Source organism: Vanacampus margaritifer, chromosome 20, assembly GCF_051991255.1.
Source record: "Vanacampus margaritifer isolate UIUO_Vmar chromosome 20, RoL_Vmar_1.0, whole genome shotgun sequence".
NCBI lineage: Eukaryota > Metazoa > Chordata > Actinopteri > Syngnathiformes > Syngnathidae > Vanacampus > Vanacampus margaritifer.
In genome coordinates, this window is record NC_135451.1 from 2,620,335 (window position 1) to 2,646,850 (window position 26,516).

Consider the following 26,516-nt stretch of genomic DNA (forward strand, 5'->3'; position numbering starts at 1 on the left):
GGAAGCCACACTGGAGCAGAATGCGGCCATGGCAGGGTTTGCGCCGCCCTTGCATGGAAAGCAGAAGGCGGCAGATCATGACAAAAGACAAAGCAACAAAACTAACCAAACCCAGACCATAACAGGTGCAGCAGTTTGAGAAGTAAACTAAAGATCTTAATAGCATCATGTTTGCAGAATTGTTACCTAGTATGCGAACACTAAAAATTATCAAGTGAAAAATGACAAAGTCACAGAGACAGTAGCTAATTGTATAAAACGGTGTCCAAGGGGTTTGTCTGTAAAACAGCAGGGAATTACTCTGTACTTTCAATTCTTTCCAAAAAAGCTCTCAGCATCCAGTGCAATCCAAAGCCAGATGACTTTCCATTAGGTCCACATGACAGTATCATATCCGGGACACAGGATATGACCAACAGAGGGGAACCAATGTCCTTTTCAGATGAGTCACTAGAGCAGTAGACACCTGCGCTGAGAATGGGAAACAGCAGCAGGGAAAAGGCTCTTCCAGATCATTTGCACCCCCCTCCATCCCACCCTTCAAAAAACATTAAAGGATGGAAACTGGAAAGCATTCTCTTCGGGGGTTTTTCTCCATCTGACAAAGGGGGTGAGAAGAAGTAAGGTGAGAGAGAATAAAGAAGAAAAATGTGGGGGATGTGGAAAGTGTGAGATAGAATAACACAAAGTGCCACATAATGGATGTAAATCTGACTTTGGAGAGGAAAGAGAAGCAGCGACTGGTGAGCAACAAAGAAGACGAGATGACACAGAAGGTAAGGATGTATTGAAGGTTTGTCATTGTGGCTGTGGAGTGAACTCTTCTGCTGTAGTTCAGATAGGTTGAAGTTGTGCCACTGCTCTGGAACCACGAAGAAAAATAAAGCTGCGCTGTTTAACAAGTACTGTATTGGAATTTTTTTAAATCATTTTTTCCTCACACCCAAACTCTAAGTCATCAGGTTTGTTTGAACTGAAAATGCACCAAAGCATCTTGATGTAGATGCTGTTTTTGCAATTGCTATAAAGTTGTGGCAATTCTGATTCTGCTGACTTGTGTGGTCCACGTTAAGCAAAAATAAATTAATTAATTAACAGCAAACAAAAACATGTCACCTGAGTGTGAGCCATTATATCCATCATGTTAAAACCTCACTTCCTGCTGGGGAAGCCATCAAGATTTACCTGCCAAACTAGGACAGGAATGAAGTGGGGCAAAAAGAGACATGCGTTTGTATTGATGATCACTTGCTGAGTTACCCAACAAAATGAGACTTCATGCACCAGTGATTTATAATTTTAGACTATGGGGATATCTTAGATTTATAGGCTAAGCTCACATGTTCACATTCTGTTGTTGTGATCTCTAAATTTCATATTGTTTTATTTTTGTATACCAAGTTTACCAAATTGGGTAAAATAGCTAACCCAGCGCTGGGTCTAGAAAGGACCGAGACAATGCTGACTACCCAGTATATTAGGTTGAGGATTTGAACTTGGGTCAACATTCACAAGATTTATACTGGAATAAATCTATTTAACAGTAGTACCTGTACACATTTTATTACCATAATTTTCTGAGAAGAAACTTTGAAAACTAAACTTTATACAGTATGTTTGGCACAGTTTTTACACTATGTTACATTAGTTACTTCAACTTCAGTATACAAACCTGTCAAAAATGGCGACCTGCTTCAGCTCTTCAGCCTGCCCAAATCCAATCTTTAACCCAATCTGCTGGGTCAAGACAATTAACCCAAACTTTGATAAAAGTAACCCAGTCAGGGGGTGGCAGATAGCACTTGTCTCAGGTTGACCATTGAGCCACTTCATCAACGATTGTCGACGGTGGACATACACCTGCCCCTACCCCCTTGAATTAGGTGGAATGCCGAGGGGCACCGCCCCTGCAAACAAATGAGCAGTGTCAATAAAGGATAACAGAGTGGCAGAATTTAAGAAAAAGACCATTTGTTTACACATGTAGCTACAAATCCTGGATAAAGGTTGAATAAATAAATAAATAAATAAAGGCATGAAAGCTAGAAAGAAGATGGGTTTGAATAATATTTCAGCGCCATAAATGTCTTTAATAACCAGTAACATACACTGTACAGTATGTATGAGACTGTCTGCCCCCCACCCCCCCACACCTTTTTTGGAAATGCTTGTAAAAAACTGTCCAAAAAGTGTCCCTGCATTTATTGCTTGCGTCAATGTTTGTTAATATTTTCCCCAGCTTAGGCAACAAAAAAAAAAAAATGCTGTCACCCGCTGATTGGTGCTCCCGCTCACTCTCATGGAAAATGTTAAAAGGGGCCCAGGTTTTGCTCAGGTCTGGCCCACGTTGCCGTTGAGAGGTGGCCGAGTTACAAAACAGATGTTTACTCTTTTTCTCAGACAGATTTGTTACCAATTCCTGTCCAAGTCTCACCAAATAATTTAGGTTTGATCACACAGGTGTACAATACAATGCTCGTGTTAATGTCTCATTGTAAATGCCAGCTTTATTGTGTACATGTTTCATCAAAGTGATTTTATGACTCTAACAGATTTCTCCATTCCCAAGCAGGTGACCAATAAATGGATCACATTTAGGAAAGCGTGTGTCTTAGATCTGATTCGGAGGAAGCGTTTCTGTGAGTGTGCGGGTGACTGAGTGCATCTTGCACCTCGTAGCATCTGCAGAAGCAGACACAGAACGACCGAATGTGCAGGCACAGAAGCCATTAAGCTGTGTAATGAGTTTGACTTGGCTGTTTGGGAAGCAGCAGGTGCTGGGAAGACTGGGCCTGCTGCTTCACTGATTATTTTCATTTTAATATGCAGACCAGGTACTGGTATCCTTTCGTGCATTTGATGCCCTGCAACCTGTGGCCCTGCAGTCACATGTGGCTCTTTAGTCCCTCTCCTGTAAATCCCTGTGGATCTAAATAAATAAATAGATAAATAAATAAACTAGAAAATAAAGTGTTTTTTTTTTAAACTTTTTTTTAAAGATTAAATATTCTTTAAATAAACCAATAATTTAGATTTAAAAAATTATATTAAAAAATGTCGGCGTCCAAATTTTTAAGTTGTCAGAAAAAGAGAAATAAAAAAGTAGATGCAAAAGTTATAAAAAAAAAATCCCTAAAAATGTCCAAAAAGTGACCATAAAATTTCCAAAAAGGAATAGGAAAAGCAAAACATTACCATAAAATGTCAACAAAAGTGTCAAAAATGTCAGAGAATTGAATAAAGGTAGAAAAGAAAATGTTTACAAAGTAACCATAAAATGTCCAGAAACAGAAGACGAAATCCTCAAAATCATACCATAAAATGTCCTAGGAATTGCCCCCCAAAAATAATAAATAGGAATAAGTCCTCCAAAAAGTCAGAAAAGAAAATGTTCTAGAACTATATAATGCCCCAAAACAAAAGAAGAAATCCTGAAAAAATGTTCACAAACAAAAAAAGTAAGATATAAGAAAAGGTTGGAAAGAAAATCATAAAATCATAAAAAAAGAAAAACATAAAAATGACCAAAAACAAAATCTAATGTGCACAAAATTGCCCAAAAAAGTCAGAAAACAAAACGTTTAAAAAGTAACTATAAAAAGTCAAAAAACAAAAGAAAAATATATGAAAAACAACGTATGAAAAATTTGAAAAACAAATCCAAAAAGGGAAGAGGAAAGGCAAAAGAAAATGACAATGTGCATAACATAAATAGAATTTATATTAAAAAAAATATATATAATTAAATTGTCTGGTGTTGTTGCAAACATTTCATGTCTTTTTTCTGGTGCAGTGGCAGTAGTACGTTTAAATAAGAACTTAGTTGCCTTATACAGTAAGTCCTGAGAACTATTTAAAATGATGAAAAGCATGCATAAACCTTAATTTTCTTTCAAAACGACTTTCTACTTTCAATAATTCTTCCAGACAGATCCACAGGTGTCATATTATGTTTTATTATCTATCAGAAGAATACCTGATAACAGGGAAAATTGATGCCTTTGTTAGAATGTGCTGTTTGGCAGTGAAGTCAGACTTTCCTAAGCTTGTGGACAGAATTGAATTAAATGCAATTCCAAGAGATTCATTGCCATCACATATAAGCAAAAATTTGACTTTTAAAACATATTTTCTTCCAAATGGAACTACAGAGATTAATATTAAGTATAAATTTCCTTAATGTTGTAAGGCTTAGCATTATATTTTCATTTGAAAGTAATAAAATGAAACAATATTTTTGCAGTAATGATTGATTCAAGTGCTTTACAGGGTAAAGCTGTTGCATCTACTGTTAAACATTTCCTCACGTCTTGACATGAGGCAATATCGTTCTTCTCTAACATCATATCAAACAATTGCAACGTTTTTACAATTTTAATCATCCGTTTGATCTGAGTTTACTTTTAACGTCAATAAAAAATACTTTGCTATTTACTATAATTAAGTATTGTGTATATAAAGTCCTTAAAATAATTTGTATGAAATTGCTATTGTAAATAGGCTTATATACCATAAAGCTTCATATTAAATACACTTTAATTTTGCACCATAAATTTCTTTGCATTCATGCAATTTCAATTCTACTTCCTGCAATTCCAATTTCATTTGCGATTGCACTTCCTGTTTGCCACCTCAATTCAAATTCAGGAATAGGATTGGAATTTACGGGTCATTATCAATTCAATTTTGAATGTTGTACAAACCTGAAAAATACGCAAACGTGAAACTGTGCAAATAAATAATTCAAAATTCAAATTAACTTAATGCTTTATGTTGAAATGCTTAGGAATACTGTATTTTAGAAATTAGGTTGTATATTATGATGTAACACGGTGTTGATTTCATATGCAGTTGTGTATTTTATTTAATATATTTTCTATATGTAAAAAATATATATACATGAATTAAATTTTTGGTTAATCTAACATGCAAAAACACATGTATTATGTCAATATACAAAAATGCACAAAAAAAAAACAATATATATTTTTTGAAATGTTTGATACATAGTAAATACATAATTGAATAAATAAAAGGCTGACTTGCAATAAGTCATAAAAAAATATATACTGAATAGGTAGACAACATATATTTAGAATCCTGGGAACATATATAACTCATTTATATGAATAATATATATTAACGTCACTATGATTTTTGTTAATTAAATAGGGTACATAAACATTTATTTATTATGCTTTGCCCCATTTTCGTATAAAACTGCAAACTAATATAAATATTATTTGCAGAGACAATTAATCAGCATTAAGAATGAGCTTATTTTTTTTAAATTAAATTTTAGTTTAGTTTTTCAAAACATGGCATTATTGATCGCAATTCAGTTCATATTTTATATAGATCGATTAATAGTAATGAAAAGAAAAGTGTGCATGTATTAAACAAAGGGAAACATAAATCTTATGGTCAAGCATTAGTGTTTGCTAAAAGGGGAGTGCAGCCTTTTCTAGCAAAGGGTGGAACATTTCATTTCAGGTCCATTTTTGGCAATGATTGCTTTTATATGCCACCCAGTGCTCATTTTAAGCTAAGTTGAGACTGTCCAGTATGCCTGGTATAAGCTCCCCTCGGAAAAATATCAATTTCTTAATTAGTTTTACTGCAGCTTGGAGAGCGCTCTATTTCCCATTTAGTTATCACAGGGTGAACATTTGCTAAATTCATATCACCACCTGCATTACCATCCGCTGAGGAGGCATCAAGGCTCCCCTGGGTGCTGTTATACTGGGTTATTAACTTGGAAGCACGGTGCTTTTGTTCACTGGCATTTTCATTTTGGGCCCTCCGTAATTGAGTAACAGGGGCCCATCGTGTAGCACAATAGAATAAGAAAAAGCCTGGGAATTCTCATAAGCCGCCAGGAAGGCTCAAGTGAATGAATAGCTGACGTCCCATTGTTCCAGCAAAACATGCTTAAATTGTGTCGCGAAGACCTGCTTTTTCTCATCCGTGGACCAAGTGAAAGTTGATCAGGCCGTAGAGAAAGCTGAATCCTGGAAATGCAACAGTTTGCTTGAAACTTTAGCAGTCCAAGGGGCTTGCAACAATTTTATTTGTTTCTTCAAGGAAGTTCAAATTTCACAGCACTGGCATTTTATTAGCTTTATATAATTACAGCCATAAAGAAAAGGGAATGATTACTTCCACCTTAACACAGTTTGCATATACAGGATATTGGGAAAGTTTTTGGTGGGTTGCAATTGTGCTGAATGATGAGGTTTGCTATGTTTCTGAAAGTTCAACAGGGTCATGAAACTCCACAGGTTATTTTAAGTGAATTAGGCTGGACAAGTATTGTTCACTGGTGCACAGACTTTTACATAACCATTGTTCCAGGGAGACTTACAATCTCAAATTCATTCTGTGCATCATGTTATTTAATGACCACACTGCTCTTATCTCTTGGCATTGATTCACGGAACTCCAGACGTGTGCTGCATGGTTTCGCATTTATGTTGGCATCAGGCACAACAACTGCATGGCATGAGACTGAGAGCCCCTGAAAAACAGGAAGAAAAACATCACTCACTGAAAAACAAAGCCAAACATGGAATCAAGACACATGAAGCAGCTAGAGATTCTTGTATAGGTACGCCTACCCGGGAAACAGATTCAACGTGTCTCATTCTTGTCACTGGAAGTTCAATATGACACCCACTCTCTCAGGATCTGAAAAAAAGAATTCTTGTGATGGCCTAGGAAATTGGTCAGCAACCTTTCCTGTCAAAAGAGCCATTTTAGTTAATATTAATAATAATATTAATATTCTGCCTCCATCCTTTGTTGGACATTTTATGGCAATTGTTTTACATTAAGGTATTTCTGCCTTTTTTGCTATCAATTTTCTGACATTTTTGGACAATTTTGCGGACATTTTATGGTAATTTTCTGCCTTTCTTCTTTTGCTTTTAGACATTATATGGTTACTTTTTGAACATATTCTTTTTCTGCCTTGTATTCAATTCAAATTTCTGACATTTTTTTTGACAATTTCATGGACAGTTTATGGTAGTTTTCTGCCACATTTTTAGGTAAATTTTAAAACTTTTTTTTATGTACCTTTTGTCTCTCTTCTGACAATTAAAAAATTTGGACTCCAACATTGTTTGAATATTTCATTATTCAATAAAAAATATATACAGCATATAAATCATTAATTTATGTAAATAATATTTTATCTAAAAAATAAATATGTTCTTTTTTAAAATTAATTTCTACAATTTTTTGTTTTAAGAGACCAGCCACAGCAGAGTTGCAGAGCCCTGGCCTAGGCTGTAAAAAGATGCAATTGAGCTACAACACCGGGCCAAGACCATTCAGCGGTTTAAGTGGGCATGTTTGACCTAGAACAGGTCTTGCCATGATCAATCAAAGAAATTCAGGTTACGTGGCTCAATAAACATGTAGTTAGATCTGTCGGTTTTAAAATGCTGATTCGCTAATCGTGCCTACGTCAACAAACAAATTCCAATTGGATTTGTAACTTAATATGAAATATTTCCCAGCAAATAAATCTATTTGAGCTAAATCGTAAATGGAGACTTGTATAGCGCTTTATTTACAGTTCTACACCATATGGTGTCCATTGTGTTGTTTGTCGTTGTTAGCACTACAAGCAAGCCTTATTATTAAGCTTATTGACAACACGCATAGATCCACCATCTTGTGTGTATTTCCCTTTAATAAATTTATTAGAACTCTCTAAATTCTTTAGCAATTTTGATGTGGACTGGTTTGTAACAAACATCAGACATGCAGCTATGACACTAGCCACATCATGGGTGGGACCATCATGTTTTGATATCTAAGTGGACGGCCACTTACTTGAAAATCTGCTTGTTTTGCTACCTTTGTCTAAACCATCGCGTAGCATTTCAAAATGTCTCGCACAGCTTGGCAACTTGTTGCGCTGTTGTCATTTGAACTAACAATCATGAAAAAAAAAGCCCCTGGGATCAACATGTGTGTTTGCTTTATGTCATGCTTAACATCAAATGACCGGAAATTTGTAGGGGGTGTGTTGAGCCGCATTTTGTAATAACGGTGCATTTTGTAATAAACGTCCAAAATGTAATAACTTTTTCATTTCATTTTGTAATAAACTGCCGCATTTTGTAATAAACTGCCCCAACGCATTTTGTAATAAATTTTGCCGCATTATGTAATAAGTTATTACATTTTGAGAAGATTATTACAAAATGCACTTGCAACTTTTTTATTTTCTAGGAAATGTAACAACATGGTGCATTATGTAATAATACCTATTATTGTTGTTTGTTAAACAATGACTTTATACAAGAGTGACTTCTTTTTTTTTTAATGCAATTTCCCTTAGAGCAATGTAGCCCAATAAATCTATGTATGACAGAACACGTTTGGAATTATATAGGCCAATAACTTGTGGCCAAATTCAAAGCTCTACTCCATGGTCTGTCACTCAGCCAGGGAGGGGAGGGCGGGCTGTAATCTGATTGGCTGCTGCATCAGTTCTACAAGGATCATGCACTGCTTGCATGCTTAATTGAGACAGCCAACAGAGTTCAACATGATGCCAGGTATGAAAAAACTGTGTCAAATATTATCTGTGTAATTGAATATATGGAAGTATAAAGACATGTTGCAGTTGATCTAAAGTTATGTAGATGTTTTGCCCTTGAAAATAAATTATATGACTGAATTTAAACCTGCATTGTCCAAGTTATGCTCACTGCATTAACCTGTCTACTTGCACCGGCCCGCCCGCGGACAAAAAAAAAGGCACAAAATGTAGTTTAGTTTTGGGAGTTAAACATTTTCCCTCTTTTGTCACCCTTGTAGGTCTGCTAATTCTAACCCTGACCTGCACCCTGTTGGGGCTCACTGTAGGCCATGGACAAAAGCAAGCAATGACCGAGGAAATGTACAATGTCATAGTTCGCAAGTTGAGAGGAGAGTTTCATGTTCCAGTTTCTGAACGCACAAGAATTCAACAAAATGCCTTGGTGCATCTCTGGAGAAATCAAGGGGTCTATTCTCTCAGTGAGGATGGGCAGACACTGCTGTGCAAGTGGTTTATGGCTTGGCTGGTAATTAGACATATTAGACATGGACAATTTGAAATTACGGATATATTTTGTAAATATTAAATTTTGTTGTTTGTTTAGCCTTTTGAGGCAATTTCATATTTGTTTAAAATTAATCTTAGTGGAGAAATTTGCTGGTCACAGCAGCTCTCTAAACAAGTAGAAGACACTTACATTGGTTCATTATTATTTTAAATTGGTCGCAAGCCTGCATGTGTTGGTTGCATTTATTTTTGTTGAAAGGTTCTATAAATGCATAAATAAAGCTGTTCTTCACCTATTCATCAGCGTTTCTATTTTGTATGTGCTTATGTTAATGTTTACGAATGGATTAAATTTTGATACCCACAGTTTTGTTCTGTATTATAAGAAGCATTATAAGGTTTGTTGGCTGTTTATAACTATTCTTGATGTGGTTTTGGTATCCAATAAAAAAAATCTGGAATTTACACAATATTCTCTGCTAATGCAACTTTGAATAGTGTACTGATAGTAATTGCTAAGTACTGCTACTAGGCTAATACAGTGATACTAATAATAGGCCTAACTCGTACAAATACTTTAAAGTAAAATAAAATACGATTGACAAACAAATAAACAATAATTTAGAATTGCCCACTCGAATGATTTGTGCACAGCTCTCATAGGTGCCTAGATCAGTACACATTGGCGAATGACAAATCTTTTTCTTTTTTTTTTCTCTCGGGGAGAGCTCAGTATTGATCATTTGACGTCATCATCATTGTTCTCCCTTTTTTATTTTTTATTTTTTTTATTGTATTTTTTATTTTTTGATATGTGTGTGTGTGTGCGTGCGTGCGTGCGTGTAAAAAAAAAAAAAGAATTCCCATACCGTTCACCTAAACCGAACACTTCAAAATCCAGCCAGAGTCGTGGGGCCGCCAGGAGACCCGAAGAGGGACCAAAGAAAAGAAAGAAAAGCGAAGCCCAGCACCGACCAGACACCACCCACCGGGCCACTAACCAGAGTCCTTCACCAACCCCAGAGACATCTAAATTCCAACAAATCAGGGAGACCTCAAGGGCCCGAAGGAGAAACTGAGGAAAGGTAGAAAGGACAGACGAAGCAGAGTGAGATCCACAGACACCCGCCTCCACCGAATCAATGACCTGAGGGAGAAACAAATTGTGTCTGAGTTTCGATAGATGCTGGTGTGGTGGATCTGGCATGCATGAAAATCTCCAACAAAGAGGGGAGCCGTCGACCCCCGCCAGGACAGAGCAAGCGCAACACCTCAGGGCCCCCCAGGCCGCGGCAGCGAATGACAAATCTTAATATTTGATTGTAATGAATAAAAGTAGCTTGAATTCATTTGTCAATCTGACAACATCCTGCTGAGCCCAAATTCATCAGAACAGATCTGAGCGGTGAACATTCTCACGTCAGGCTTGAGAAGAGGCCCCGCCCTTGTCTCTGACTTTTGGAAGTGACCTTTCACAGGCTCTGTTTTTCTTTGGTTTCAGCCAAACCAAAAAATAAACAAGGGCAGATGAAAAACGCCTTGCTGGCACAGGCTGACCACGTTTCCGTCTTGTCACTCCTTATTAGCCGATGATGAGCTGTCTCCATATTGGACAGTCGTGCCGTGTCACTAACACAAGAACGAGAAGGCACGCACACACGTGCACTCACACACATTAAATATGGACAAGGCAAATTGGCACTGGCCCTTTTCCTGTGAACATCTGCTGGCATACATGTGCGCTCTCTGATCTCTGACATGGCGACCACCACGTTCTAACTTGGCACCCGCCATCACTTCTTTTACTTTGACACCCATGAACACACACGCCCATGCATGCAACAAGCAGAGGAAACCAAGTGTGACCTCGCATGAAAGCTTATAGTAGATGGGAGCCAAATGGAAAAACGCTCCTGAGCCATTTTTTTCCCCTTACAAAATCTTTAGACCAACTCCTGTGCCGAAAATCTGCTGCTAACATAACCAGAATAGCTTTATTTTATTTTATTGACATTGTACCACAAGGTGCAACAAAATTGAATACAGCTACAACCGGTCCAAGAAAAAAAAAGAGTCAATTTTTGTAGTCACATCTTAGCACAAGGGTCTCATTTTTTTTTATTTCACAAAAATCTGACATTTTGAAGAGGGATGTCTAGAATTTTTATATCCTCTGTATGACAGTTAAAGTGCCATTTTATTTCCTGAAGTGTGCCACAGCTTTAAGCTCTTGATTAAGGCACGAGAACTCCCACCCCACATGTGTATTTGTCTAAATTATTCCAATATACAAATGGATGTAAATACAGTAAAATGTCCTTTACAATTACATTCTATGATATGTACCCCCACTAATCTAAACACAGTATTCTGATTAACATTGCATTTCTTGAATATGAATCAGGCAGCAAAATCTACACGTTTTTTTTTTTTTAAATCCATCTCAGGGGGCGACGATTTTATCACTCACAGTCCACGTCACAGTGCCCTAAGGGCTAAAGTTGCATTCGAGGAAGGTGGGACCGACGTGGGTTAGCCCAGTTTCGCCCTCAAAGCATTCAAGGCAAATGCATATTAACAACTAAAAAAAATAAATTAAAACTAAAGATAAATTGGTTGTTATTCTGGTTAAAGCAGTCATTCCAAATCATGTTGTTTTATGTGAGCCTGTTTCAAATAACTAATTAAAGTAACAATATATAATAATAAAAAATAATTTGTTTAAAATCTAGTAACTAAAATCTAGTTTGTTTTGCCATTCATGGTCTGTCTATTCATGGAGCTTGGATGACGTCAGAATTAAGACGGTCAGTGTAGTCAACCCATCCCCCCCTGCTTAATGTTTGCCATGTTTGGATTTTGATTTCAATTTGTTAAATAAGGCAATAAAATAACCCCCCCCCCCCCCCCCCCTCCACACTTCGCAACTCGGACGTACGAGTTCAAACGGGCGTTCCCGTGCTCACTTACTGGTATTAAGTCGGAAAAGTCCGACATCTACTTCATTCAAATGCAGCGTGAGTTGCATGGCAAAAAAACAGCAAAAAGGTGAGTTGTGACGGTTGCTTCCTTGCTACCAGTTAAATGTTGTGACTTGACGTCCCCTTTTAAAGAGTAATTATGCTCCCTAGTGGCGAGATTGGTGAATCACAGTTCCATCAACAACCAAACCATATGACAACACACGGAAACTTACAATTGTAAGTAAAATAAATATTTCTCTAATAATAACATAAGATGTCTAATTGAGTTCGAGTAAACTTGTTTTGGGGATATTCAGTTTATTTATTTTATGTTATTTCATTAATAGTCCCAAAGCACCAGGCCTGACATTGACAATGACTAAAAAGCACACATGTAATCCTTTTCACATGCATGTGGCAACGTTAGACCAAGAAGGAAATTTGAATCAGAGGAACGACATGTGTCACATGACGGTGTTATTCAGCAAAAGCAGCAGTACAAACAGTGGATTTGCAGCATCACATTTGATGTGGTCAAGCAGATGAGAAGCAGCTCTTACAGATCATTCAAGCAGTGTTCATCATGAAAGTTACTTTGGTTTACTTGAAGATGTCAGGGGTCAAATGTTCCAAATTCGAGTGAGCTGGTGATTTATTCTGGAAACAAAGGTTCTGTTTGCACTCACTTCCATAACACTTGACCACACACCTGCTAGCCCCCCCACGCAGTGAATGGTAATTTAAACAAACATTGGTTCCTTTATGAAAATTATGCCTCAGTGCCCTCCAGGCAGGGATTGCTTATAACCTGGTAATGATGAAAACATTTTTCATATTTCAGACTTTTTCCTTGTTGTGCTTGTTTCTGTGCAGTGATTCTATGTTAGTACAATATTAATCACATTTTGAAATATTCAGGATTTGGAAAAATCTTGTGCACAAGCAGAAGATGAGCTCTTTTCTGTAGCTTTTTTAACCACACACTTGCACGCATACACACTAGGACTGCACCCTATATCAAAAAAGATATTGATATTGCGATATTGGCCCATGCAATATGCATAGTGCAAAGGCATGCAATAAATTCCATATATAATTGTATGCTTGTATCTGAATTTGAATTGTGCATCACCATCCAATACTTCATTATCTAAGTAATTACAATTCATTAACTAAGAAGAAATTGTTTATTTTGCTGCATTAATTTTTTTAAACTATTTCATTAGATAATAAAAATCTCATTTCATTTCATACACGTTAATCATCAAAATAATATCGATATTGCTATATGCAACAACTATATCCCATATCACATACTTTTCCAATGTTGTGCAGCCCTAGCACGCACGCACGCACGCACGCACGCACGCACGCACGCACGCACGCACGCACGCACGCACACACACACACACACACACACACACACACACACACACACACACACACACACACACACACACACACACACACACACACACACACACACACACACACACACACACACACACACACACACACACACACACACACACACACACACGACTAAACTTCTGCCAACAAGTTTTCCAGGTCCTTCTTCTTCTCACTGTACCGAGCGCTGACTTGTCCGACAGCCTTGACATGTTCTTCGCCCACCTCTTCCTTCAGTCGCTGCTGCTCCTTCAGGAAATCTGCCCACTCATCTTTCAGACGCTCCATGTTTTCCTGCAGCTGGCTGCTCTGGAAGGACATAAACGTAAGACATGAGTATAAAAACAAAATGGTGAAAGGGCATCAAAATAAAAACAGCTAATGACTGGAATATCATGTACAGTCAGTATGACTGTTGGTTGACTTCCAAGTGAAAAAAAAACCTTAAAAGAAACCTGGCCACTAACTAATTACCACAACTACATTCATTGTTATAGGATAATCATATTATTCTAGATAAAAAGTGTGCAAGTGCAGTTAATAAAAATCTCTCAAGGGTGTACACACAGCAGCTGCCATATTTACCTGCTGTGCTTCTAGCTCCCTCTGCTGGACTCTTTCTGCCATGTGATTAGCAGCCTTCACTGTGACAGACAAGCAAAAAAGGTCATCACAATTTGACATTTTACCATCTACAATTCTCATTGAATCCAACTGAAAATACTTTCTTCATGCAAGATATTGTTTTAGTCCTTGTGTCACTTACATCGAGCAATGACATTGGAGAGTTGCTGCTTCATACCCTCTAAATCTGATGGAAGCACTTCCTCATTTGCTTCTTGCACCACTTTGTTCAGGCTCTCCAATAGTCGGCTCTCCCTGTGAGCCCTTTTCTCCTGTCAAAGCGGAAAATATGAAAAACGTTCACACTCATGGACAACATATACAGGTGGTGGCATGCCACCATAGCTGTAGATGAAAGTGTTATTTATTGCACTTACAAATCAAATCAAGCATATCATTGTGTGCATGTTCTTTAATACCTCAAATTCTCTGACAAAGTAACGGATCTCTGCATTGATAACAGGCCTGTGGTCAAGCAGCCGAGACTGGATATCGCCAACATCTGGAGTAGCAACAAAGAAAACACAGGTAGTACATTAAGTCCACAGATAATAATAGCATTGATAACAAATGAATGTTGGACTAAATGATTTTTTTTTTCAATCAATATGATAGTACACAAAATAAATCAATGCACTGACTCAAACAATATTAAAGAAACAAACAGAACACAATATGCAGAACTTACAAATTTGAGTCAGGACAGTTTTTAATTTAAGAACTAATATCAAGCCATTTTCCATGGTGGTCAAAAATGGTGCTTTTAGGCATTCCATGTTTTCTTTTCTGTCTGTTAGTCACGCGATACACCTTTACTGGTACCATGCATTAAAGTTTGGACTGAATGATTTAATTGCGATTTTTTTCTACCCTTAATAAAAAAAAGTCCTCTTGTAATGTTTTTTGTGTGTGTTATTTTTAAACAAACAATCAATACATTAATCTGCGTTACAATAAACAATATAAAATTATGTTTCATTAATGTTCTGGTTTTATAGGTTAGTCTTACGCTAAAATAAGGACAAATGAACCATGAATTATTACGAAAGCGAGTTTATCTACTTAATTTATTGTTAGTAACTTGCTGAACACATTGACTTGCATTCACTACGACAACTTCCCAAAATTCTACCAAACAAGTGTGGCGTAAATATAAATCGAATTACAATAATGGGTGCTTTATTGCTTCAAATGTTTGTTTCATGAAAACATATGTATACGTGGACTGCATTTCATAAGCACTGAACTTATCTAGACACTATATAAATAATTTAAATAAATACTAACCTACCGACCAAAGTGATGTAGAGTTGTTTTTTTTACATGTGTCTTTGTGAATCTACTACACTGCGATTTAAATTTGATTGGAATTCAATTATTTGTTCAGCCCTAATTTAAATCCAAAAAATATATATAAGAAATCAAGGTGATGTCATATTTTTTTCATGTGCAATGTGCATGCATATACTGTATGCATACAGTACATAAGAAATATACCGGTAATGGCAGACGCAAAGCCGTGAATTTTCCATTTCTATTGTTATTTATTACATTATATGTCTGCTGTTGTAAAAAAAATAAAATAAATGAGAACATCTGGTAAAATAAAAATATAATATACATAAAATAAAATATAGAATATCAAGTCCTTCTTTCATCCTGTGCCTTGTGAAAGAAATGCATGCATGAAGCACGACTTTGACGCACTCACCTTTAATTATTTTGTCCATTTTCACTAATAAACAGAACAGACGCTCTCCTGTGTTAAAGTCTCATTCTAATTCCTCTTTGAGGTAGCTAACTCAACATGCTAGCTTCAAACTGTTTCAGACACAAGCAAACACGAAATTAATGTTTAGTTACATGCGACGAGCAAACTGTCAGTTAATTGTTACATAAACGTATCTATGCCTATGCCTTAATGCGTAATGTATAGCCAACAATGCATTGTATATAAAGTCTCTGAAGGTTTCTTACTAACATCAGTCATATAAATAGAAGTCAGCTGATCTCAATAACCAAAACACTTACGAATACTTCCGGGTACAACGGAGTGGATTGAACCAAGTCGCTACAATAGGGGTGCGACATTTAATAGGACTTATTGTTGTTTTACGAGCTCATGATAAATATATTTTGGGATAATTATTTGTTACGCAAAATTAGAATAAAGCTATAACACTTTTAGAAAGACGCATTTCCTAATTTCTAAGTGTTTATGTAGTAAAAGAAAAAAGGGAAGGTGGAATTTCGGTGGCCCAGCAGATGTCAGTCTTGCTCTGTGGACAATCTACTCAAAAATAATAATAAAAAAACCCACAACCAAACACCTCACCCATCTTAAATTAAAATAAAATAAAAATAATAAATACAAACAAACCTTCCGAAAAATAATTTATTTGATCTATTTATTTTTTTAAATATTAACAAATGCTCATATAGCTGAATGCTAATTTATCAATATATGTTTTAGCTGCTGTCTTAAGACATTTACTTTATCATACCGCTAAAATTAATTGATATTTTATTAAAACTAACCATACACCGGTGAATTATAGAATAAGAAAATATCTTTACACAATCTAAGGCCTTAACTTCTCCACAATGACTGTGCTTAAATGAATTAATAAAGACAGTACTAGTGGTAAAACAAAAGCAGCAATATACAGAGTGACAAGTGGCATTGTTTGGGCCAAATAGTTAATACCTTGCTAACCCCTAAATTCATTAGGACTGTCACATACAGTCAAGGAAGAAATCACGAAGGCACCACAAATGCCCTACTGTCCAAATTGTTTACTTAGACAGTTATTACATGCACCATTAGTTTTGATTTGGACCCATTAAAGAGATTAAATGATTGATCGTTGCCAAAGGATAAAACCAAACAAGGCTTCACTGCAGCCCGCTGTTGGGAGTTGAAGAAGCATGCCAATAAATACACAATGTCAGCACCAGCAAGCATCCACTGTGAAACCAGTGTGCATCATGTTGCCTTATTTATTCATAATTCTGGAGGGGGCAATTAAAAATATTAAAAGGGAGAATTGAAAAGATGGACTGTTTAAAAGAAGTATTCATTTCCAAAGCTAATTTGCAAGGATGGATTAAAAGGATTTGACACAAATGTGTTTCATTTTTAAAATGCATACAAAATGTATTTCAGATTAATCAGCATAATTAAAGTGAATAAATAAACATTTTTAATTGTTTAGGGAGTTTTATATTAAACAGTATCACTTTGAATGGGGCAATTTTTAAAGTTAGCTGTAACAATGTTGTGCCAAAAAATACATTAATAAGCAATTATACGTCCTGCATCATTATTTACAGGAAATGTTCTGCAAATGTGGAGCTACATCATGCAAGCGAGTGCCCGAGAGCTGTGTGTGTGTTCTTTTTATTGTTATTCTCATCCTGCAGCTTTATTAAGAAAATGTTGCTTTTTAGTTGACACCTTTGCGCACATCCTCTCAAAACTGTTGGAGGAGAGAGCAGCAATGATCAAAGTGTATCAGTCTTTAGAGTTTATTGCAGCCAGCAATGCGAGAGGAGATAAAGTTATTTATTTGAAAAGAACGGCACCAAACCAACAGCCATTCATTTCCACCAGTATTCATTTTAATGAAATAAAGATGCTTTTTTTTCATCGTTGTGCCATGTTATCAATATGGATATTTTACAGTGCATGAATTGTGACTGACAGTAAAAATGTCATTTATTTGAGTTGGTACTTTTTCTTCTTTTTTTTTTTTTGTATTTCTTTTTATTTTTTTACTGTTTAAGATTTATAATAATGTTTTTTCTTTGAGGAGCAATTTTGCTAATCTGTAACTTCATTTGTGGAGAAATTTTGAGGAGCTTTTCCCCCCCAGGTTCAATTCAATTTATTTCATTCATTTGTCAAAGAAAAAAGACAATATAAAGCAAAATTGAAATTCAAAGTAAAGTAAAAGAAATGCAAGGGGACAGAAAGAAGTAAAACTTTAAACTAACTAACTAACTAACTAACTAACTAACTAACTAACTAACTAACTAACTAACTAACTAACTAACTAACTAACTAACTTTAAGGTTAATTCAAGAGACAAAGTTAAAAAAACAAAAAAACAATAAAAACTAAATTATAACGGGGATATTGAATGCAGGGCTGTAGCTGACAAATATTTCAGCATTTGAGTATCCTACTGAAAATTCTATAGAATACATGGATATTTGATAAACCTTGTTTTTTTTGTTGTTGTTTTTTTACTAAATGAATCCAATTCACTTAGTAATGGGCAACAAACTAGTTATCTTTTTATACAATCAACAGTTTTATTTTCTAAATTCACTTGGTGTATACTGTAGCAGCAGACTTATTTTATTGTCTAGAAACATTTAGTGGGGCAATTTTAAAGAAAGACAAGGCAAAGCAAATTTATTTATATAGCACATTTCATGTACAAGGCAATTCAAAGTGCTTTACGTAAAAGCATTACTGAAAGAGAAACATTCAGACATTGCAAAAATCATAATAAAATCATCCAAAATTATTGGTTTAAAATGATTAAAACCAAACATCAGACTAGATAAATAAAAAAATAACAAGCAAATGGGGATTCAATCAAGAGAATATAAACTAGACTCACAAGAATGACACAGTAAACAATAATGCTTTCATCCCAGATTTAAATGGACTGACAGTTTGAGCATTAAAGCTGCGTCCTAGAGCAAGACACTGATACCCCAAACTGTTCGCCAGGTGCTTAAGCAGCCCCCTGCTCCAGTGTGTGCCACTAACACTGTGTGTGTTTGCTGCAATGGGTCAAATGCAGGCGTCAAATTGTGTGTACATGCCAAAAATGATGACATTATTTTCATTTCATGGCCGTGCATTGATGAGCTTTGACCAGCTGACTAGGAATAACAATAAGACAACTGTTATTTATACCTGTACTACCAGCAGTTTTGGAAGAGTAAAATGACCCAACATGAAGACACCTCGAGAAGAAACAGTTAAAACAGTAAACTATATTAAATGTTGATTGATGTTTAGATAAATGTGTCAATTGCAATAAATGTGTTAATATGATTCACTTGCCAGATAATAAATACTATTTACGATTTTATGGATGTTATTTAGTTCAGGAAATAGGGGAAAACAATCTTTATTTACACATGTTAGTGAGATAATTATTTTGTTTTAGTTTTTTTAGTTTTAATGTATTTGATTAAGGTATAAAAATGCACATTTTGACTCACAAACCGATGTGAAAACTTACCTCGAGCCTTGCTGTTACTTAATTAGCTACACGATTAAAATCAATACTTCTACTTTTACCAGAGTCTTTATTACACAATTTGTACTTCAACTTAAAGGGGAAATCAACCCAAAAATATTCTTTACAATATTGTGTTGAATGTGCCCCCAGGAGTATAAAAACGGCATTCTGATTAATTCTCTATCGAGTTTGTGGAACATGAGTTAAGCAGCAAAACCCCCCCATTTTTATCCTCAGTGAGGCGGCCATTTTGCCACTTTCTCTTGACCGAAAATGACATCACAGTTCCTCAGAGCTCAAGAAACGACCAATCATGGCTCACCTAAAGCTGAGCCATTGCTCTGAGCATCTGTGATACCATTTTCAGGACAGAAAGTGGCAAAATGTCTGCCACCTGAGATGGATAAAAATGAATGGATTTTGCTGCTTAACTTATTTTCCACAAACACAATATTAATAAGAATGCCGTATTTACTGTTTACACTCGTGTTGGCACATTCAACACATTGTAAATATTTTTTTGGGGTTGACTTCCTCTTTGGTTTGATCTAAATAGTGTATCTTTAAACTTATAGAAAACTAAGTTCATGATATTTGGAAATCGTAAAAAAAAAAGCCCAGAAATCAAGATGGAAATTGACAATGTGTGGAAGTGGAAAGGATTTATGAAACAAGGTTTTTGGGTGTCTTAATAGCTCACAAGCTCTGCTGGAAACCCCAAGTAAAGTACGTGTGTTCATAAATAGCTAGAAATATTGGAATATTGTGTAAAGCTAGGAATGTTTCAAATTAGCGTACATTATATACACTGAATTATGCACTTATCATTCCATATGTCTTATTGTGTTGAAGTCTGGGGGGAAACCTATAAAAAGCACTTTACTAAAGATTTTCACATTACAACAAAGAGCAATAAGGATTGTACATCATGTGAGGTATCAAGACCATTTGTTGTTTTTGAAGTTCTGTTTTACAGAGCCTTTTAGAGCCTGTAATAAGTTTCTCCCAGGATATGTTCAGAAAATCTTCATGGATAGATGAGGAAATTATAATTTTCATGGGGAACATCATCTAAAGCAGTGGTTCTCAACCTTTTTTCAGTGATGTTCCCCATGTGAAGGAATATTTTTCAGCCAAGTACCCAACCAGTGAAAAACATTTTTTGCTGAAAAAAATAAGGGAAAAAAAGAAAAAAAAGTGTACGGTGCAATCATTGTCTGATTTACCTGTACAGTGGTTTCTTCTGAACTATTGGGAAATCAAAAGACTAATTTTTTTTTTAAATAAATACATAACTAATCTTTTTTTAAAGGAAATAATTAAATATATAAATAAAAATCAACAATATTATCACAATTATGGGATCATCATAAAGATCCGTCCTAAAAAAGAAATCATTAATTTTAAGTAAAATGATCAAATATTTGACTGGTGATTCTAAATGGCATATGACAGTTTGGGTCGATCTGGTTTGAAGAGACTAGGTTTTTAGTAATGAAATTGAATTGCCTACTAAATACAAATTTAATTTTATAAACTTAGATTTTCCTGAAATATTATACATAATGTAATGATTATTTTTAAAGGATTTTTGCATGGATGCTGCTTTTTAAGTTTATTTTTAAATTTTCTGTACCCCCTAGAGTGCCTTCACGTACCCCAATTTGAGTATAGATACAAATGATCATTTATCGTCATGTATGCGGGGCTGGAAAGCTGACTGGTTTAGATGTAAATCATTTTGTTTAGATGTGGGAATTTATTCTGAAGTACTATTATTAATATAATTTGATATGTGAATGTATATACTGTATAAGTATGTGATTTGACTTTTAAAATGTATTTGATTTTGTATTAGATTTTATACATCTCATTCTGAGTGAAACAAGTTACTAGCAGTAATTATTGGGATTGTAAGAAGGGGGAAGGACAAGACAAGCTTTGGCTTCTTTCTGCCCCTTCTTGAACCGAACACCTTGTATGAGTCTCTTTGTTTACTTTTATTGTAGATAAATAAAGATAAAATCAAATCATTAGGCACACAGAGTGTAAGTACTTTTACTGCTTGTAGAAATAGAGCGTTACGCCAAATGCTATCTTTTCAAAGATACTATTTTAGCTTTGATTGGTGCTGCAACACAGCTTGGAATGGTTTTTAAATGTGATGACCTATTGCCTTTTTTGTGTGTGAGTACCTTATTTTTATTAACTGTGTGCGAGTTTACTCTCTTGTCCCCAAAGCGAAAAGTGGTCTTGGCCTAAAAATCACATTACATAAGTAGACAAAGACAGATATTATAAAACAAAATAAAATTCAGCTTAGATAGGCTAATGAGCTATTGAAAATACTTGAATGAAAATAAAATAAAGTTCAACATCTCAGCAAGAGTACAATATAATAGTAATATAGAAATAAAAATATCCAGGCTGCCCCTCAATAGCTAGAGTACAATTATTACAGATGTTGATTGGTGAAAACATGCAGATGCATCAATAAAAAGTGTTCCTTTCCACTTAATTCAGTGTATTGACAAGTGCTTGTAGACAAATGTAATGCCGCAACATCTATATCCAGATGATGTCCTGCAGCACAATCGCAGTTGTGCACTGTGGAGTGCTGGGCGGTTCCATACATATGGTTTAACACTTATGCACACTGGTTTTGTGTATTTGCCCTGGCTGGACGTTCACTCTCTCTCTTTCACACACACACTGAACATGCTACCCAGTGGGTATAATTATTCTGTGTGTGTGCGTGTGTGTGTCTTTCAGGTCCTGACACTAAAGGTCCAGGCGGTGGGGGGCAAAGGGCCTCCGCTCACGGTTCACAATACGCTCACCGCCACTCATCGTATTATGTTTGTGAACAGGTGGGGGCTTTGAGGTGAAGGGAGGCGGAGCCTGTGTGGTCACTGTTAGTTGGAGGATCGGGATGAACACACACACATTTACCTCCGTATCCTCTTTATCACTTCTAGCCTCTCACAATCCTTGGCCAGGCAGGAGATCGTCCATCCTGGTGCCACACACATCTTTCTTTACCACTATTCTGCTAGAAGGGGTTTTATGAGGTCATGAGGTTGGTAGTGTAAAGCTTTAACACACACACTGAAGAAGGAAGCGCATGTAGCGTGACTCCTTGCTGCCACTGCTCTGTCCCAAGGCATGATGGGAAGTCAAAGCGCTGGCTTGAAAATCAACATATGTGCTCGTCACTCTGCGCTTTTCAGGGAACATTTTTATCTCTTTTGCTGCAAGAATGGAATGAAACCTTGTCAAAGGAATCTCAACTTGAGCTAAGGGAGAACTGCATATGTGTGTGTGTGTATATGTGTGTGTCAGAGAGTCGGACGCGCTCAGTGTGTCAGTAACCGTTAGCGTCAACCGCCATTTCGGGGCTCGTCCTGGAGATTAACGGCAACCGGGATGTCATTTTTTTTTTCCATGGGGGTTTGTCTCGCTGTCTGTCCTCTCCCGCCCCGAAAGTGGGAGGAATGGCCTCTTGCTTCGAAGGGCTACAGGCAGAAGGGACGCTCTGGACCTGTTGAGGCTGAAGTGCCCGCAATCCAAGTGGCGTTGAGTGTACGGCTCTTTTGTTTGGAGTGGAGATAATTGTCGCCTGCGCAGAAGAACATGCAAAAACTTGAGCCAGACTTGGCGGCGAAGCTTTTATTGATGCCTTTTGAAGTTTGTGTGTTGGGTGAAATTGGACGCGGGACAGAGCAAGAAGGCAAGAAAAAATAAAATTATAGCTGTTTTTTTTTTTTTTTAAAGGCGGTGTGCCCTGAGGTCACGCATGAAGCACAAACATACACGTGCGCAAACACACACACACACACACGCTTCTTGCTGCTGTGGCATGTTTGGAGCGGTGCCTCGTCAGATTAGGGCCATGCTGGCTGTGTTTGATGGCCAACCTGGACAGACAAAGCCTGCTAGGCACAAACTGCTCAGGCACATGATGTCAGGGCAGGCGCACACACACACTCGCATGCACGCACGCACGCACTCGCACAAAAATTCTTCGCCAGCCCAAAGAGACAGATGACACCCAGCATGAATCTAAAGCCAAATCTGTAAGCATCCACTGCGATCCAGCTGGCTAGCCCTAGGGTACCTGTCTCGGCGAACTGGAATCAGCGTCACCCCTGTGAGCTGTCAAATTAGCTCACAGGGCTGGAAATGCTGAAGAGATTTGGCCTCTCGTCGGGGAAGAGGATTGGGGGAGGGGAGGCTTCTTATTAAATTAACTTGCTTTTGGAGTAAAATGGTTAAAAACTACACTCAAGAAAGGTGGGGGTATTAGTTTGGGGCTTGTTGATTAAGATCTTCATATGCACGTACTCGGACATAAAGCAAATCTGCAAATGTGTCCTTGTGACAGATAGATCAACACGGTGCCAGGGGCAGTCACTCGGGATCAATGCAGGCAGTCAATAACTTACAAAACCAGAATATTGGCAATAGATGTAAACAAATGCAATAACCTGAATACAGACGCTCCCCAACTTACGAACGAGTTACGTTCCGAGCGATCGTTCGTAAGGTGAATTCGTTCGTAAGTTGCTTCAGTGCTATATTTTGTATTATAATTTATGTTTAAAGCCACTTTCGTTTCAAATGAAATGGCTTGCCTCTTCTTTGCACTACCACTCTCACCAGAAGCCTTTCGCTTTTCACCAACCATATTGAATAATGGATGCACGAGATATTTAATGATAAAAATTAGAGGAAGAGGAAGAGGAAGGTGGATGCTGGGTGAGCTCTCACAGCGCCAAGCGTCGGTATTAGCAGCGGAAAGAAGCACTACACTCGGAAAAAGGCGCGCAATACAAAGTCTAACTTACAGCATCTCTTTCCAGACATTTTCCGACACACGCGCAGACATGTTCGTATGTACCGTTGTTCGTAACTCGAATGTTCGTAAGTAGGGGAGCGTCTGTATCTTCTTACTCTATCCAGCCATTATCTGCCACTTATCCAGGGTCAGGTTGCGGGGGCAGCAGCTTTAGCAGGGAAACCCAAACTTCGAGGCTCCTCTCAACGTGAAAGAGCAGCAGCTTGCCTACTGGACGACCACACACATTGTGACCAATTTACGGTAAGAACGTAGATTGACCGGTAAATCGAGAGCTTTCCTTTCTACCAGTTTTGTTTTTACTGACTGTTGCTTTAAGTGACATCATAAAGAGAATGTGACAATTTGAGCAGCCAGGAAGAAAGAAGACAAGTTCTATCATTCCTTATCATAACTTTTTTAATCAAAGAAATTTTGCTATTAACATTCACTCCCAGCCATTTTTACTGAAGTAACCACCCTTCTTTTTACTGGATTTTGACTGATTTTGCAAGGCCCACAGAATATTGTGTTCTATTGCTATGATAAACATGGAACCTACCAAAAGAAAGATTAGAGTCTCTTCTTTCATCAGGAAAAAAAGTTTATCTGTATCTGTTTCTGTTTTGCAGCAATTAGCATATACAATATATAAATATCATCGTTATTCACATTCTTGTTGAAAACACTGTCAAAAAGAGCTTGTTACAACACGGCCCAGGTAGATCTCTTATACTCTGCTGCCACCTGCCGGCCATTTATTTTAATTTTTTTAAATAACTACCATTCCTTTAAGCCACCTCTTCATGTTAGAAGCTGCACCAAAGCCTTCTGTATGCTCTTGCATAAAAAAATCATAAAAAAGTATACACACGTTTTTGGGAGTGAAGGACAACGTATTAAAAAAAAAACGTTTTTACGCGTTTTTGGGTTTAAATGAGTTATCTAAAGAAAATTATATTTTTCATAGAAAGTATACTGTCTTGGGTCAGGAACTTGACCACATGGAGAACAACGGCCATTTTAGGGTGAAATTTACCAACCCGTCGCATGTTTTATTGTGACGGGGTGATAAGGGGTGTGACGGGGTGGTTCTTCTTCAACACACTCCCAAAATTATGTCCAAATTAAGTATTGTTGTAGTTTCAATATGTAGAATAAAAGTCTTAATTTTATCCCAAGTACATGCAGTAGCAATTTGTTTTTTCTTGACCACGTTACAAAATATTTGCAATATGTTTGAGCCCAGTTTCACTTTTTGAGGAGTTAAAGTTAAATTCAACTTTCCCTGTAAACAATTTTCCATAATTACTGTTGTACCTAAAGATGTCCTTAAGGAGAATTAAATGCTTATCAAATTTTTGAATATTTCACATATTGAATGTTCAGAATTTGCTAAATTTATTACAAGCATATGAATATACTTGCACTATTCTAAGAAGCTGTTATATTAATAAATAATATTTCCTGATATTATTTTGGCTCTTGTATCATTATCGTTATCATGCCTTGCTGACTTGTTGGCCCCTTGTAGCCCAGCCATTCAGCTGCCAGTCTTTGAATTGCAGCATGACATGCACAATCCATAAATGTTTGTAACTGTGCCATGATTAATTTCTCAGTTGAAATGCGTAAAATAAAAATATTCAACTTCAATGATGCCACTCTAAAACCTTCATTTTTTTATTTTTTTTTAAAACCATTTACTTGCTTATACTTTGCGATCAGTAGTAATAGTAGTAGTAGTAGTAGTAGTAGTGATTTGGAAGCCAAATGTGCTTAAGCTTGAAGTCACAAACTGACCGCCAAAAATTCTCCCTCATGATTTTCTGGTAAAAAAAAAAGCTGAATTCTTGGTCAAATTCACGGGTGCAAATGTCACTGGGGGTTGGGGTCAAGAAGACCACTGTTAGCCCACTCTTAAGGTGCTTGGTGTCAGCAATGCGGAGGCTGCGTGGAGGGTAGACGTCGGTAAAATTAAGTGAGGATATGGAGCTGCTCTGATGAAGAGCACAAGTTAAGATACAACTACTGACGCATTGACGTTACACAAAAAAGGTCGGAACTTGTAACACTGAGTTGATTTCAATCAACCTTCTTCCTCAAGTTGGATCTCCAACTCAGCAAGGCAGACAAATCTTACAATCCAAGTCAGACATACGTATGCTATCTGCCTATCATGTAAACATTATAGTTACATGTTTTGTTGTGCATTTATAAGGCAGGAAAGCGCTGGGAGAACACAATTTGGGCTACAGTAGTTATTAGAGGTTTAAATTCCTATTTTCAAATGAACACACCATCACAGTGCGAACGAGTCTTTTCACTGTAAAACAAAACAAAACAAAAAAACG

General features: G+C 36.7%; 1 protein-coding gene across 2 annotated transcripts; it reads right to left on the reverse strand.

Moving 5' to 3' along the window:
* Positions 1 to 6,045: 6,045 nt before the first annotated feature.
* Positions 6,046 to 16,087, reverse strand: bloc1s5 (biogenesis of lysosomal organelles complex-1, subunit 5, muted). Of its 2 annotated transcripts, XM_077554992.1 has the most exons (7): positions 15,773 to 16,087; positions 14,481 to 14,563; positions 14,204 to 14,333; positions 14,023 to 14,081; positions 13,663 to 13,746; positions 6,618 to 6,687; positions 6,046 to 6,517 (listed from the first exon to the last, which is right to left on the reverse strand). In XM_077554992.1, exons 1-6 carry the CDS (start codon positions 15,789 to 15,791, stop codon positions 6,661 to 6,663), a joined length of 402 nt encoding a protein of 133 aa, XP_077411118.1. In that variant the 5' UTR covers positions 15,792 to 16,087; the 3' UTR covers positions 6,046 to 6,517; positions 6,618 to 6,660. The 2 variants fall into 2 exon arrangements, with proteins under 2 accessions (XP_077411118.1, XP_077411117.1); XM_077554991.1 differs by lacking the exons at positions 6,046 to 6,517; positions 6,618 to 6,687 and having other exon boundaries at positions 12,326 to 13,746.
* Between the last annotated feature and the right edge of the window lie 10,429 nt (positions 16,088 to 26,516).